This window comes from Lucilia cuprina, chromosome 2 (assembly GCF_022045245.1).
Source record: "Lucilia cuprina isolate Lc7/37 chromosome 2, ASM2204524v1, whole genome shotgun sequence".
Classification (NCBI taxonomy): domain Eukaryota; kingdom Metazoa; phylum Arthropoda; class Insecta; order Diptera; family Calliphoridae; genus Lucilia; species Lucilia cuprina.
In genome coordinates, this window is record NC_060950.1 from 60,883,967 (window position 1) to 60,899,500 (window position 15,534).

Genomic DNA, 15,534 nt, shown 5'->3' on the forward strand with positions numbered 1-15,534 from the left:
TTTTCACAGACGACAGTCGAGTTATCGACTTTTTGGAACAAAATAGTCGACTTCGACTTTTTTCGACAAAAAGTCGATTGTTCGATTATTCTAAAGTCGATTTATAGAACCCTATTTTGAACATTGAATCACATTCAATATTTTACAGGAAAAGTAACGTATAACAGTCCCAATAGCGACCTAATTGAACCTTTTTATACCTCTCCAACCTTTTGCTCATTCTTCCCGCCGCTTGTAATGTAGGGAATACTTATTTATTCAATAAACGTTTTTTTTTACAATTCTACAAATTGCGCCCGATACATATTGAAATATTCCGTACATGGTGACCCTAGCAGACAAAACAACAAGTACTGTATAAACATGAAACTCCAACAAGCATGCTACGAACATGTTGTAACTCGAACATGTTCGATGGCAAAACATAAACAAAACGAAAAATGTGGAGCTAAAAAAGCAAAACACAACAACAATAGCAGCAGCGGCAACAGCAACAGCAGCAACAACTACAAACAGACCCCAACAAACTAACGTGTTGGGGACTTTGGAACAAACGACAACCACAACAGTTAATCAGTAACGTGAATGCAATCGAAACGAGTTGTTGTGTCAACGAATAGAAAATTTTGTAAAAGAAAGAAAAAACAAATAAATAACGTGGGGTTTTTTTCTTTCTATGAAAAGAAAAAAAAGAGAGAAAAAACCAATAACAAAACAAACGGTGTGTGTAAGAAGAGAGTGTTTTTTTGTTGTAAAAGAATATTTTATAGAAATAAAATTTGTTAAAGAAAATACAAATAAAGCAAAATTTAAAAAAAAGTAGAAAAATTAACAAAAATATTAACAAATAATATCTAAAGAAGGTGTGAAATTTAAAGAAAAAGTTAATTATTTGTTTTTTAATAACAAAAAATAAGAAGAAGTTAAAAGAAACAGTGAAGAAAACAAAAAGCAAAAAAATATTACAATTTAACAAAAAAATTAATAGAAAAAAATAATAATAGAGAAGAATTTAAATTGTTTAATTTTGAAAAAATACAAATATTCAGTGTTAATGTGGGATTTAGATAACATGTTTGGGATTACAAAACTTCCATAAAATTCAATGTTTGAGAGAAAAAAAGTATTATTTATCTTGACCCCCCCACTGGCAATGGGAATGGATTTATTGTTTTGTGTTTTTTTAATTTCTAAATAAAAGTTTTATTAAAAATCTTGAAATGATAATAAATTGAATCTAAAAACTGTAATTTGATTAAATCTGAAGCTTTGAAAATTTTGCTTATATCTGTTTAGAGCAAAATTTTGATTCCCTCAACTAAACTGAAAAAAACAAAACTTCTTGACTTCTGCAACAAATCAGATTTATTGAAAGTGAATTGAATGATGTATGAGAAAGATCGCCTTTTATGGAACTAAGGTCAAATGTGGCCAGATTTCCTGCACTAAAGATATCAAGGAAATTGTGTTAAAACTAGGGTTCTATAGTTGAAACGAAAAGTCGACTTTTCGACTTTTTACATTTTATGAAAAGTCGACTTTTCGACTTTTTGCATTTTATGAAAAGTCGACATTTCGACTTTTTGCATTTAGTTAAAAGTTGATTTTTCGACTTTTTTATTTAAATCAAAGTTGATTTTTCGACTTCTTTCTATTTTCGACTTTTCGACTATTTTCGACTTTTTCCGAATTTTTCGACTTCTTTCGACTTTTTTCGACTCTTCGACTTTTTTCAAAGACGATAGTCGAGTTATCGACTTTTTTGGAACAAAATAATAGACTTCGACTTTTCGACTTTTTTCGACAAAAAGTCTATTGTTCGATTATTCGAAAGTCGATCTATAAAACCCTAGTTAAAACAGAATATTTGAAGAAAATGTTAATCCTCTAGCTTCTCTTTATTCTTTAAAACACACAGACAGAAAATCGGCCATAGCAAGTCTTGAACCTTATAAATATCCCAACTTTTTTTATAATGGATATAAAAATGCACTCTAAATTATGATTTAAACTAAAAAATTTCTAAGTCCACAAGTTTTTCTTTAATAAATCCAACTTTTTGTAAAGGTTTCGCTATGACACAATTTACTCTTTTAAAACGCATTTTAGAAATTCTTTTGCTATTTGTTTTATTGTTTAAAATTTTGTTTGACAGAAACAACAAATTTATTTGCTACCTACATTTTTTTTTATTTAGTACAAAATTTGTTAATGAATAGAATGAAATTTTTTTGTGAATATTAAACAAAAGATTTTAAAATATTTAAAACAATAGAATTATTTTTGAAAAAATTTACAAAATTTGATCAAGCTAAGTTATGGAGGAAAATCTATGTCAAAAGTTTAGTCAAGAATTTATATCGCAAATACTTTATATAAATCTTACGGATTGTCCATTATTGGATAAATATTTTCAAATCTGTCTAATCAAACAAATGTGATTAAAATTAAAGAATATTTTCCACAAAAATATTTCAAATTTTTAATATTTATTACTAATTAAGGAAAGTTTTTACAGATCTAGTCTTTTGTATAAAAAGTTTTACTAAATATGGACTTAGTTTTCAAAAACAAATTAAATTTTTGATTACTTAAAAAAAAAAAATTATCGAAAATCGCTACAAATTGTGAAATATTTCCAATTCTTCAATTTGATAACTACTTTCGAGGTAATGCTCATAGATCACTAATGGACCTGTTGTTCTACCCATCCGTCCATTACATTAATTGATTGTGTGATATTATCTTGTCGATGCATTCAATTTAGACAAACTGGCGTTGTACACTTTCGCCTTGGTCAGTTTTATTTCCTCCAGTTCTTTTCTCTGTATACCGATTATTATCGAGAGATGTGATGCCAATCAAATCCAGAGATGATTTTGCCTTAATCAGTTTAACCCCATCAAGTTCTTTTCTGTGTATATCAAGAACTTTTGCTCTTCTTTAACTGAATACTATCGAGAAACCTAATGCCAATACAATGCAGATATTGAACGAGTATTCGGTTATGACTCTCTGGCAGTTAACATTTTTATATCACTTGATATTGCCCGAATTGCTTTCTGAAATGATTATTTTATTTGGGAGTTATACATCATGTCGCTTTGAAAAATGTGTTAAGATCTTTTGATTCACCTGACCTATTAAGGTCAAAAGATCAGGCGCCTGAAGTAGTAGTTAAATTTGAGAGCATTAAAGATAAAATCAGATACAAAAAGTTTCAGTTAGTACAAATCTTGTACAATATATTCTGAAATGCGGATTAGATGAAATGTTATAGAAGAAGATTAGATAAAACCAAAAATCAATGAATGTTATATATTCAATAGCAATTATAGACTTTAGGTAATTTACGTTCTCTATAGTCAAGACTATAGATAATTTATAGTCAAGACTATAGAGAATCTATAATCAAGACTATAGAGAATTTATAGTCAAGACTATAGAGAATCTATTGTCAAGACTATAGAGAATCTATTGCCAAGACTATAGAGAATCTATAGTTAAGACTATAGAGAATCTACAGTCAAGACTATAGAGAATCTATAGTCAAGACTATAGAGAATCTATAGTCAGGACTATAGAGAATCTATAGTCAGGACTATAGAGAATCTATAGTCAGGACTATAGAGAATCTATAGACAGGACTATAAAGAATCTATAGTCAAGATTATAGAGAATCTATAGTCAAGACTATACAGAAACTTTAGTCAAGACTATGGAGAATCTATAGTCAAGACTATAGAGATTCTATAGTCAAGACTATGGAGAATCTATTGTCAAGACTATAGAGAATCTATAGTTAAGACTATAGAGAATCTTTAGTCAAGACTATAGAGAATCTATAGTCAGGACTATAGAGAATCTATAGTCAAGATTATAGAGAATCTATAGTCAAGACTATAGAGAAGCTATAGTCAAGACTATGGAGAATCTATAGTCAAGACAATAGAGATTCTGTAGTCAAGACTATAGAGAATCTATTGTCAAGACTATAGAGAATTTATAGTTAAGACTATAAAGAATCTTTAGTCAAGACTATAGAGAATCTATAGTCAAGACTATAGAGAATCTATAGTCAGGACTCTAGAGAATCTATATTCAAGACTATAGAGAAACTATAGTCAAGACTATAGAGGATCTATAGTCAAGACTATAGAGGATCTATAGTCAAGACTATAGAGAATCTATAGTCAAGACTATAGATAATCTTCTTAAGTTGGGTATTTCTCAAGCGGAATAATTTCGATCTTGTTGCGTAATATCTATATGATTTTGATCTTGGCTTCATGAATATAAAGTTTTGGTGTCGATTGGACATGTTGGCCGACCTTTTCTTTCTATTTCTTTCGGGTCCTTTCGGGTCACATGCTGTTTGAGTTGGGTATTTCTCAAGCGGAATTATTTTGATCTTGTTGTGTAATATCTATTTCCTCTTCTATTTTGATCTTGTTGTGTAATATCTATCTCCTCTTCTAGATCTTCGAACTGTTTTATTGGCCCCGCACCATCTTTGTCTTGTTAATGGATGGCTCATCATAACTAGAGTATTTCTAAAGCATATTTAAGTTAAAAATTTAGATATTTTTCGATTTAGTTCCATTTATAGAGATTCTCTATATCAAGTAGGGTAAATGTACCAATAGTCGGCAGTTTAACTTTTTTCTCTTTTTCGAACTATCCCCCTAAAGAGTCGGTAAATGTTATTACGATGATTTTTAGTTATTTCAATTATGTGTTTAGTTAAGTTTTAGATCTATTTACCTTTTTTGAAAAACAAATAACTAGTTTTTAGTTATTTGTAAATTTTGTTAAAAACTCCACATTTTCCAATAGTCGGCACCAGTGTTCCTAAGTTCGACAAAAAATGTCCCTATAGTCGGCAGTAGATTTTTTGTTTGAAAAAAGCATATTTATTTATAGAAAAAAGTGATATATACACAATTTTCCAAAGAAAATATTTTATAGAAATAACTGTAATAATATCGTTTTTTCTGTAGAAAAATATGTTATGAACATAATTATAATTGTAATAAGTATATATAATAAAATTTTTTTCTATAGAAAAAGAGTTATACATGCAATTTTCTGTACAATATTATATTTTTTGTTAGAGAAAAAAGTAATTTTTTATAGGGAAAGTGTTATATGTACTGTTTTTTAAAGAAAATCTTTTATAAAAATATGCAATTTCCTATAGGAAAAAATTTAACATAAGTTTCATAGAGGATATTATAATAACAACATTTTTCTATAGAAAAATTGTCATACTAGGAATTTTCTATAGAAAAAAAATTTTATACTCATAATTTTTTTGTAAAAACACAGTTAAAAAGCAATTTTGTTAGAAAAAATTTCAATATGCAAAATTTTTAATAGAAAAATCTGTTATACACATATTTTTTGTATAGAAAATTATATTCTGTAGTAAAAAATTGTAATCTTCTGTAGAAAAAGCTATTATAGAAGTAATTTTCTATAGAAAAAAAGGGTATACACACAATTTTTCATAGAGAAAACTGATATACACATAATTTTTTGTATCAAAAATTGTTATACATAAAATTTTCTATAGAAAAAAATTGTATACACATAATTTTCTATAGAAACAAATGTTGTACAATCAATTTTCTATAGAGGAAATTGTAATATACATAAATTTTTATAGAGAAGTGTTATACATAAATTTTTTTTACAAAAATAACTGTTATACATATAATTTTTGAAGAGAAAATTGTTATATAGAAATTTTTCATAGTAATATACCCAATTTTCTATAGAGAAATAATAAATTTTAGAGTGCCGACTATAGGATACGTATGATCGAACTTAATACCCAGTAGTCGGCACCCCTATGCCGACAATAAGAATTCATAAAAAATTGTGTTCCTAATGGCGGCAGCGATTAAAATTACAAAAAAATATATTTTTAACTAACTTTTTCACTTTAAATTGAATATTTCAACTGTTTTCTTTCATTTAAATCAATTTTTGTCAAATAAATCATTTAATTTCATATAAATATTCACTTGTTTAAGGTGGCACTAAAACTAAATTTTTTTTAAGAAAACTGACAGTACTACAAATGCTGCAAAGCTGTCACTAAATAACGTCAAATATAGAGGAAATTAGTAATCCTACTTAAATTTACTCATTTCATAAAGCAAAAAGACCATATTTTCTATGAAATATAGATCAAACCTTAATAAATTTGTACAGCTTTTCTTATTTATTTACATTTTTATGTAAAAGATGCCGACTACTGGGTGATGCCGACATTAGGTGCATTTACCCTATTTAATGGTGGAGGGTAATAATTATACATTGCAGATGATTATTCATTCAATTTTATTATTATACTTATTGATATTAACACTTGCTTTATAGAATTTATGAATTTTTTTAATTATTTTTCTTATTCTTCTTCTTCTTTCTTCTCTAGTTTGATTGTTTAACGACTCAGTTTTAAAGTCAACCTAAAGAGAAAAATAAAAATCATACACTCAACACAAATTAGGTGTATGACGTTGGATCGATAACAAAAAAGATCTGTCGGTGTTTAAATAAAATTTCAAAACTTAAATTTTTTTACTATTTAAAATAGTAATGAAATCTTAACACACCTTTATCTAAGGCGCAAAAAAAAAGAAATAAATATTTAAAGCAAAAAATATATAAAAATTAAAAAAAAAACATAAAAAATATCTAAAAAAAAACGCCGCTTAAAAAAAACTCTCATATCTTGAAAGCAATTAGTAGAGTTATTTTGTTAAAAAAAAACAACAACAACAATAAAAAATATTATTATTTGTTCTAAAAGTTTTTGTAATTTTCAAGTGTTGGCAAGAAAGAAGAAAAAAATCCAAAAAAATAAAATGTGGTTTAATAAATAATGTGTGTGTAAGGTTTTTAAAAAGCCAAAACAACGCCAACTACTGCTAATACGTCAACGCCATGATTGTGGTCAGTGCTAGTTAAAGCAACAACAGCTACAATATAGTAAAGTTGTATTTTTATTGAAAAGCAAAAACAAAATCCAGAAAAATGCATAAATTCTTAAGATTTGCAAAATCAGCAGTTAACCAACAACAACAAGAACCAGCAGAAGCCGTAAAATAACAGAAAACAACAAAAACAAGCAAAACCAAAACACAGACATAAAAATAAGAGAAAAAAAGAATAAAAATAAAAAACAACAAAAAACCAGCAAAACAATAATATCAACAAAACATTAACAGCAACAACAAACATGACAGTTAATGTTATAAAAAAACCTATAAAAACAAACATCAAACAATAAATGTAAACAAAACACAAATACAAATACAAAAAAGAAAAGAAAAAAACACGAAAAATAAATCAAAATATTTGTGTGAAAAACAAGTTTGTGGAAATAAATTTCAAATATTTTTTAAAAAAATTATTTGATTTACAATTAAAAAAAAATTATTGAAAACCATTAATTTTCTTTAAAAAATTTGTTTTTTTAGTGAGTCAGTGTTTTAAGAAAGTGTGTTTAAGTTGAATTTCTTTACCCACCACACACCCCCCTGAAAACACCCAAGAAAAAATAAAACGTTATTTGCTGTATTGTTGTTATTTTTTTGCTGTCTAAGTTTGTTTTTATTGCATTTTTTGTGCTGTTATTTTTCTTATCTCTTAATTGTTGTTGTTTTTAGTCTTCAATATGTCGTCGGCAACATCATCATCACCACCAATAACAGCAACAACAACTTCAACTGCAACACGCACTTCGGATTGTCGTAAATTTTCACCAAATATTTTCAACAAAAGCAAATGCAGCCATTGTTTTCGTCAACGTGAGGAACACAGTGCCGCCGCCTTGGAATGCAATAGGGTAAGTTTCACTGTCTTTAAGTTTTTTGTTAACCAAGTGTGGAAAATTGTCTAGAATGTTGACTGGTCTAAGGTCTTGTCTGTGGACTAGTCAAGCAAAAGTCGACTGACTAGTCCATAGAATAGTCTGTTTACTATTCTAGGAACTAGACCATAGTATAGGGACAAGTTTGTTGACTAGTCTGTTGATCAGGAAGCTAGTGGCTAGGCTGTTGACGAGTCTATTGACCACTATAATGACTTGTATATTAACTAGTCTTTTGCCTAGTCTGTTGAATAGCCTATAGACTAGGCCTATACTAGGCTAGTATAGTACACAGACCATTCTATTTGCTAGTATACGAACAATGTATTAGTACCTACCCAGCAGTTCGACAAAGAGTCAATGCATATGAAAAAGACAGTAATTTCCACTTTTAGTTAACCACCTGGATGGTCGTAATACGTATGTTTTGGATCATTCCTCACGAATGTACCCTTTGTAATCGAGAATGAAGACAGTTGTTACTTTAGTGTCGTCTTTGTAAGCGGGAGCGGAGACAGTCGTCTCTTTACTGTCCTCAAGTAACCTAGAGATTATACTCTTAAAAGTTGTTTTTTCTTTGTTGGAGAAATGATTATCACTTTCTACTATTATGCCACCATCTGGTTAACTTAAATTTATATCTTTCGACTCAATCGTCACATTGTTGTCCCATAGTATTCTATAGAGTAGACACTTGAAATTTTTAAATTTTATTTCCATTAATATCTTACCACCTGGCTGACTCCAATTCGTATGTTTTTGGTCTTTCGTCACAAATAAACTCTGTGTAAACGAGAATAAAGACAGTCGTCACTTTAGTGTCCCCTTTGTAAGTGAGAGCGGAGGCAATCGTCTCTTTACTGTCTCTTTGTAGAGTGTAGAGTGACGATTGACTTCCTTGTAGGACAAGCCCATGTTAAAATGGTTGGTCACCTAGGTAGTCAAGTGGCTAGGGGCCACCACAAGTGGTGGGTTAAATGGTCAGTTCGGGACTGTCCCGTCGAACTGCTGGGCTATTAACTAGTCTATTGCCTTGTATGTTGAATAGACTATTGAATAGGTCTATACTATACTAGTCTAGTCCACAGACCATTCTATTTTCTGGTATACGATCAATGTATTAGTATATTCACAATGTTATGAACCGGTCTGTTAACTACTAAGGCCCGTCGACAACTCTATTAATTAGTCTGTAGTCTATTGACTATTTTCTGAACTAGTTTATAAACTACTCCGTTCAGTAGTCTATGGACTATTCCATTGAGTAGTCCATGGACTAGTTTGTTTACTAGTCTGTTGATTAGTCCATTGACTAGTTTGTTTACTTGTCTGTGGACTAGTTTGTTGACTTGTCTGTGGATTAGTCTATTGACTGGTCCACATATTACCCTGTTAAATAGATATAGACTAGGCTAATACAAAAAATCCCTGATTCACTAGTATACGAACTATGGATTAGTATATTTATTAGATTTTGAACTAGTCTGTTAACTAATGAATAGTCTGTTGAGCTAGTCTGTTAATTAGTTTGTGAATAGTCCATTGAGTAATCTAGGGACTACTAATCTGTGTATTTGATTAAAAACATTACTGTGGACTAGTTTAGTTGATTGTCTTGTTGGCTATACTCTAATTCACGATATTTCTTAGTTTTACTATGATTTACAATGTCACACAGAATTCCATAAAACTGTAATAGTACTCAATTTTCCATCTCTGCTACTACTTACTATAGTATTCTTATAAATATTGCTGTTGTTGTTGTTTTTTATTGTTGTTAGTTTTGGAATTTGGATTTATGTTAAATATTTTCGGTATTTTTTTGGGTGCATTGTCGTCGTCGTAGCTGTCGTTTGTTATTAAGAGAACGAAGTGTAGGCTGCATAAATTATGAATTCTTAATGGAGTTTTTTTTGTTCTTTTTATGAAAAATTCGTTTTAGTTTTCAATTTGTTTCTATTCAAACAGTTGTAATATGGAATTTTTTTTAAGAAAAATTTGGGTCAATAGTGTTTTAGGAAAATTTTGTTTAAAATTTTTAGTGATTTAGGAAAATCAAACTTAAAAATATTTAATTATTATTGAAAGCTAATCAACTGAGCTAGAACTGAACTAGAAATGAAATAAAACTGAAATAGAACTGAAATAGAACTGAAATAGAACTGAACTAGAACTGAACTAGAACTGAACTAGAACTGAACTAGAACTGAACTAGAACTGAACTAGAACTGAACTAGAACTGAAATATAACTGAACTAGAACTGAGCTAGAACTGAAATAGAACTGGATTAGAACTAGACTAGAACTGAATTAGAACTGAACTAGAAGTGCACTAGAACTAAACTAAAACTGCAATAGAACTTAACTAGAACTAAACTAGAACTGAACTAAAACTGATCTAGAGCTGAAATAGAACTTAACTAGAACTGAACTATAACTGAACTAGAACTATACTAAAACTGCGATATATCTGAAGTAGAACTGAACTAGAACTAAACTAGAACTGAACTAGAACTGAACTAGAACTGAACTAGAACTGAACTAGTACTGAACTAGAACTGAACTATAACTGAACTAGAACTGAACTAGAACTGAACTAGAACTGAACTAGAACTGAACTAGAACTGAACTAGAACTGAACTAGAACTGAACTAGAACTGAACTAGAACTGAACTAGAACTGAACTAGAACTGAACTAGAACTGAACTAGAACTGAACTAGAACTGTACTAGAACTGAACTAGAACTTAACTACAACTGAACTAGAACTGAACTAGAACTGAACTAGAACTGAACTAGAACTGAACTAGAACTGAACTAGAACTGAACTAGAACTGAACTAGAACTGAACTAGAACTGAACTAGAACTGAACTAGAACTGAACTAGAACTGAACTAGAACTGAACTAGAACTGAATTAGAACTGAATTAGAACTGAATTAGAACTGAACTAGAACTGAGCTAGAACTGAACGAGAACAGAACTAGAACTGTAGGGTGTCTAAATCACATGCATAATATTAAATATGACAAAAACATTTTTTAAGAATTATTCTAAAGCAATTTTTTTTTTGCAATTTATCTAAAGTTTAGTACAATCAGTCGCTAATAAACATGAAAAATTAAGCGCAAAAATCTAAAGAAAACAAATGTTTTATTCCTCCACAACGAGTACTTATTATAATAATATGTAGTACTATGTAGTATTTTAAAAACGTAAGCAATTTTTTTCTCCATTTATTTTTTTGCAAAACATTTTAGCAGCTAAATTGTATTTTTGTTTGCAAACGTTTTTTTTTTTTCTATCTTTGACTGCTTAAAGACTGAAAAAACAAATTGTTTGCATTTCAAAACGTTTTCATTTGTCTATTTATCTTCTGTTTACTGTACTTGTCGTCGTCTTAGAAAGATAATTGTATTGTTGTCATTTAAGGTTTTTATAAAGACAACGACGCTATTTTTTGCTATATGCCACAGAAAAAAACTGTAATAATGATAACGAACTAAATAGGAGGTACATTTTAAGAGCTAAAGTGTTAGATAGATTTAAACATGATATTTAGTTGTTTAGAAAAAAAGGTGGAAATAATTTTATATTATTTTATAGTTTGTATTCAGATAAAATATTCTTTAAAATCTAAAGATTTTTGTTGAAAAGCTATGTTTAGAAACTTTATTTTAAAATTTGTTGACACTAAATCCTAGTTAAAAACAAACCTGTATCTTAAACAATAAAACTTATCTCAAAATCATTCTAATCAAATGCTAATTTTATTAGGATCGATGAAATTTTATTATCATCATAAAACTATTTCTTTCTTTTTTTTGTTTTTGAGAATTTTTTGTTTTGTAATAGATATTCTTACTCTCAATTTTAGGCATAAATTAAGTATCTACATTTGTTTGATTTGTCGCTTTTTTTAAAGAAATTTAGAAATTTTTACATCTTTTCTTAAATGGCGTTAGAATATATTACTAACGATTTCTTGGGAATAAATATAAATACAATAGATTTCCAAATTAACATTTTTATGTCAAGAACTAGTTTAGTAGAGAGAATAAAACTGTTAATAGTTACTATTAAGATTAAGCTTAATGGAATAGTCTGGACATATTGGGTAATAATATTAAAACTATATGAGCCAAAGTTCAAAATAAGTTCTAGTGTAATTCTAGTTCTAGTATAGTTCTAGTTCAGTTTTGGTTCAGTTCTAGTTCAGTTCTAGTTCAGTTCTGGTTCAGTTCTAGTTCAGTTCTAGTTCAGTTCGAGTTCAGTTCTAGAACCAAAGTTTGAAATCAGTTCTAGTTCAGTTCTAGTTCTAGTTCGGTTCTAGTTCAGTTCTAGTTCAGTTCTAGTTCAGTTCTAGTTCAGTTCTAGTTCAGTTCTAGTTCAGTTCTAGTTCAGTTCTAGTTCAGTTCTAGTTCAGTTCTAGTTCAGTTCTAGTTCAGTTCTAGTTCAGTTCTAGTTCAGTTCTAGTTCAGTTCTAGTTCAGTTCTAGTTCAGTTCTAGTTCAGTTCTAGTTCAGTTCTAGTTCAGTTCTAGTTCAGTTCTAGTTCAGTTCTAGTTCAGTTCTAGTTCAGTTCTAGTTCAGTTCTAGTTCAGTTCTAGTTCAGTTCTAGTTCAGTTCTAGTTCAGTTCTAGTTCAGTTCTAGTTCAGTTCTAGTTCAGTTCTAGTTCAGTTCTAGTTCAGTTCTAGTTCAGTTCTAGTTCAGTTCTAGTTCAGTTCTAGTTCAGTTCTAGTTCAGTTCTAGTTCAGTTCTAGTTCAGTTCTAGTTCAGTTCTAGTTCAGTTCTAGTTCAGTTCTAGATCAGTTCTAGTTCAGTTCTAGTTCAGTTCTAGTTCAGTTCTAGTTCAGTTCTAGTTCAGTTCTAGTTCAGTTCTAGTTCAGTTTTAGTTCAGTTCTAGTTCAGTTCTAGTTCAGTTCTAGTTCAGTTCTAGTTCAGTTCTAGTTCAGTTCTAGTTCAGTTCTAGTTCAGTTCTAGTTCAGTTCTAGTTCAGTTCTAGTTCAGTTCTAGTTCAGTTCTAGTTCAGTTCTAGTTCAGTTCTAGTTCAGTTCTAGTTCAGTTCTAGTTCAGTTCTAGTTCTAGTTCAGTTCTAGTTCAGTTCTAGTTCAGTTCTAGTTCAGTTCTAGTTCAGTTCTAGTTCAGTTCTAGTTCAGTTGTAGTTCAGATCTAGTTCAGTTGTATTTCAGTTCTGGTTCAGTTCTAGTTCTGTTCTAGTTGAGTTCTAGTTCTAGTTCATGTTCAGTTCTAGTTCTGTTCTAGTTGAGTTCTTGTTCAAGTACAGTTCTAGTTCAGTTCTAGTTCAGTTCTAGTTTAGTTCTAGTTCAGTTATAGTTCAGATCTACTTCAGTTCTAGTTCAGTTCTGGTTCAGTTCTGTTCCAGTTCTGGTTCAGTTCTAGTTCTGTTCTGGTTCTGTTCTAGTTGAGTTCTAGTTCAGTTTTGGTTCAGTTCTAGTTTAGTTCAGTTCAAGCTCAGTTCTACTTCTAGTTCAGTTCAAGCTCAGTTCTAGTTCAGTTCTAGTTCAGTTCTAGTTCAGTTCAAGCTCAGTTATTGTTCAGTTCTATTTCACTTCTAGTTCAGTTCTCTTTCAGTTCTAGTTGAGTTCTAGTTCAGTTTTGGTTCAGTTCTAGTTTAGTTCATGTTCTGTTCATGTTGTGTTCTAGTTCTGTTCTAGTTCTGTTCTAGTTCTAGTTCTGTTCTAGTTCTGTTCTAGTTCTGTTCTAGTTCTGTTCTAGTTCTGTTCTAGTTCTGTTCTAGTTCTGTTCTAGTTCTGTTCTAGTTCTGTTCTAGTTCTGTTCTAGTTCTGTTCTAGTTCTGTTCTAGTTCTGTTCTAGTTCTGTTCTAGTTCTGTTTAGTTCTGTTCTAGTTCTGTTCTTGTTCTGTTCTAGTTCTGTTCTAGTTCTGTTCTAGTTCTGTTCTAGTTCTGTTCTAGTTCTGTTCTAGTTCTGTTCTAGTTTAGTTTTGGTTCAGTTCTAGTTTAGTTCATGTTTTCTTCTAGTTCAGTTCTAGTGCATTTGTCAGAATCAATTACTGCTCATCTCTAGAGAGATGAACTATACGTTCCACTGTATAACTTCCATCCGTGCTATTTATAGGGTATGCCTAATATTCGTCCTCGACCCATATGTACTACAATAAAAGGGCGAATCTTATACCTTGTAAAAATACTTGAAAATACTATTATAATATAGTATTAATGAGGTTTTTTATTCAGAAAAATCTCGAAATTTTAAATCATTTGTTATTTTCTCAATTTTTTTCTACACGTCATTATAATCTCTTGCATAAAATTCTATTATTTTAAAACACGTACTTATGCATACAAAATATAAAGAATAATCAGCAGCTATAAAGAAAAAATATATAATAGTTTTAAGCTCATCATCATGATAATTTACATGTTCTTTTGTAAGAAAAATAAAAAAAAAACAGTTTTTTTGTTGTTGTTATGGTTGTATAATGTTTAATTGTTTTGTTGCAAGTACGAGTTTGTTTGTTCTGTATCATATGAATTATGTGAAATAATTTTGCAAAGATTGAATGAATGAAGTATCGTGTAAATGATCATCTTGATGTACTAAAATAAATTTTAAACGGATGGACTTAAGTCTGTCTGTTAGACTAACTGTCAGAAAGTTTTGGTATAATGTCTGTCTATCTGTTTTTCTTGCTTGTTGTACATGTTGTTTAGACTTATTTCAAATCCTAACTTCATTAGTGTTTACGAAAGACAAAAGTAAACATCATCATACTATATGTTAATTATCAGCAGCACGTCCGGATGGTTAATTTTATTTCTATGAATTAGCCTTGTATATGACATTTATGCAAAAAACTTTGTAAAATATACAAAAAAAGCTAACTTAAATAAAATTTCTTACTGTTTTTTTGTTCATTTTTTTGATCATTTCATTGTTGTATTTACATACAGAATGTAGGTTGCCAACAACTACAACAAGTACGAGTGTTAATTGTAGGAAACAGAAATTATTAAAATTTCAAATAGTGATTACAAAAAAATATGTATAATTTTCAACTACTGCTAAAAATACTTGTATTACTTGCAAAATTTTTCAGCTGAAACAATAGTTTACTGCTGACAGCTTGCTGTTGTTAGTTTATGCAAAAAGCTGTCAACTTTGCTTTTGAACTTTGTTTTGGCTTGACCATTAAGTGGGTCAGTAACGAAGATTACTTAATGATAATTCATCTTTAGTTTATCTTTAATGTGATCTTGTGATAAGTCGGGTTTTTGTTTAGATGTTGAGTTTGCAAAATATAAAAGCAATTTCAAATTGTTTTGCAAATTTTGAACTAAAAACATTTTAGCAAATATTTTGTAATATTTTAAACAACTTTTGTAAAAAATATAAAGCAGAAATCTGTGTGTGTTATAATTAAGTTTAGTTGAAGCTCAGTTCTAGTTCTAGATCAGTTCTAGTTCAGTTCTAGTTTAGTTCTAGTGCAGTTCTAGTTCAGTTCTAGTTTAGTTATAGTTTGGATCTAGTGCAGTTATAGTTCAGTTCTAGTTCAGTTCTAGTTAAGTTCTAGTTCAGTTCTAATTCAGTTCTAGTTCAGTTCTAGTTCAGTTCTAGTTTAGTTCTAGTTCAGTTCTAGTTCAGTTCTAGTTCAGTTCTAGTTCAGTTCTAGT

General features: G+C 29.5%; 1 protein-coding gene and 1 long non-coding RNA gene across 2 annotated transcripts in view; both read left to right on the forward strand.

Annotated features, from left to right (window-relative positions):
- The first annotated feature begins 373 nt into the window (after nucleotides 1–373).
- On the forward strand, nucleotides 374–6,705 carry LOC111689177. Its single transcript, XR_002762876.2, has 2 exons — nucleotides 374–721; nucleotides 6,443–6,705. It is a non-coding gene; the product is annotated as an uncharacterized LOC111689177 (long non-coding RNA).
- Nucleotides 6,706–7,364: 659 nt separating this feature from the next.
- Nucleotides 7,365–15,534, forward strand: part of LOC111689178 (protein outspread-like) — a 128,866-nt gene continuing 120,696 nt past the window's right edge. Inside the window, exon 1 of the mRNA XM_046945285.1 lies at nucleotides 7,365–7,858. Within this exon, the coding sequence (XP_046801241.1) occupies nucleotides 7,688–7,858 (171 nt within the window). The 5' untranslated portion in view covers nucleotides 7,365–7,687. The remainder of the gene's footprint in view (nucleotides 7,859–15,534) is intronic.